This window comes from Eimeria mitis, genomic scaffold (assembly GCF_000499745.2).
Source record: "Eimeria mitis Houghton genomic scaffold, Emh_scaff4229, whole genome shotgun sequence".
NCBI lineage: Eukaryota > Apicomplexa > Conoidasida > Eucoccidiorida > Eimeriidae > Eimeria > Eimeria mitis.
The window spans coordinates 847-2,307 of record NW_013572553.1 but is presented as its reverse complement, the minus strand read 5'-3'; the positions used below and the strand labels follow the sequence as shown (position 1 = coordinate 2,307).

At 47.4% G+C, this 1,461-nt stretch overlaps 1 protein-coding gene across 1 annotated transcript in view; it reads left to right on the top strand.

Moving 5' to 3' along the window:
* The window catches only part of EMH_0073580 (uncharacterized protein), a gene marked incomplete at both ends in the record, with an annotated part of 2,760 nt that overhangs the window by 1,059 nt on the left and 240 nt on the right, over positions 1-1,461 (top strand). The window contains 2 exons of the mRNA XM_013499341.1: positions 514-1,062; positions 1,210-1,461. Of these exons, the coding sequence (XP_013354795.1) occupies positions 514-1,062; positions 1,210-1,461 (801 nt within the window). The remainder of the gene's footprint in view (positions 1-513; positions 1,063-1,209) is intronic.

Sequence of the window (1,461 nt, the reverse complement as noted above, 5' to 3'; positions counted from 1 at the left end):
TTTTTTTTTTTTTTTTTTTTTTTTTTTTTTTTTTTTTTTTTTTTTGTTTTGTTTCGTTTTTGTTTTGTTTTGTTTTGTTTTATTTTATTATGTGGTATTGATGATGATGGTGCTGCTGCTGCTGCTACTGGTGTCGCTGCTGCTGGTGTTGCTGTTGTTGCTGCTGTTGCTGCTGCTGCTGGTGTTGCTGCTGTAGTAGATAATATATACAACCCCAGAATAAAGCCTTACAAAAGCCCCCCAAGGGTTTAGGGTTTAGGGTTTAGGGTTTAGTGTTGTTTAGTGTTTATTGTTTAGTGTTTAGTGTTTAGTGTTTATTGTTTAGTGTTTATTGTTTAGTGTTTATTGTTTAGTGTTTATTGTTTAGTGTTTATTGTTTAGTGTTTAGTGTTTATTGTTTATTGTTTAGTGTTTAGTGTTTATTGTTTAGTGTTTAGTGTTTAGTGTTCAGGGTTTAGGGTTTAGGGTTTAGGGTTTAGGGTATAGGGTTTATGTGTTTTTTTTTTTTTTCAGTTCGAGGAGCAAGCCGTGAATTCTTCTTTTGGTTTAATATATTTAGACACAGCAGCAGCAGCAGACTATCTTCAGTTCCCGCCGCTTGTGGTTCGGGTGTATTGGTACAAAGAAGTTGCTGCTGGGGATCGATCCCCACTCGATCCCAACAACCCCACACCCCCCGCTGCTGCTGCTCCTCCTGCTGCTGCTGCTGCTGCTGCTGCTGCTGCTGGTGATGGTGGTGGTTATGTGGAGATGTGGGGCCCCACACAGCAGCAGCAAATACCCCTCACTGAGCTGCTGCCGTTTGTTGAGAGGCCCTTCGGTCTTCTCTCTGTCCCCGCCCCCCGCAACCCTCTATTCTATCTAAACCGTTTTTATAATGCTGCTGATCCTTTCTGTGCTGCACTGCAGCAGCAGGAGAGAGCAGCAGCAGCAGCAGCAGGAGCAGAAACTGGCGGAGTTTTCTCTTTCTTCTCCTTCTCTCTCAACCGCTGCAGCAGCACCAGCAGCAGCAGCAGCAGCAGCAGCAGCAGCAGCAGCAGCAGCAGCAAGAATAAACCTCTCGTGCGGCTCACACCAGTTACAGCAGACTGCCTAAAAGAAACTTTTATTTATAACAACGAGCAGCAGCTTGAGGTGTATACGAGCTCCCGATACACCCCAGCACCAGAATTCAGCTCCTGGTTCTTACCCAATTGGTGATGACCACAGCTGCAGCAGCAGCAGCAGCAGCAGCAGCAGCAGCAGCAGCGGCAGCAGCAGCAGCAGCAGCGGCAGCAGCAGCAGCAGCAGCAGCAGCAGCAGCAGCAGCAGCGGCAGCAGCAGCGGAGGCGCCTATACACAGAGGCGTTGGTAGCTGCAAAGGCCGCAGCAGCAAATGCTGCAGCGGGAATAAACAATCAATACACTTACTTGATTGCTGCTGCTGCTGCTGCTGCTGCTGCAGTGGCAGCAGCAGCAGCA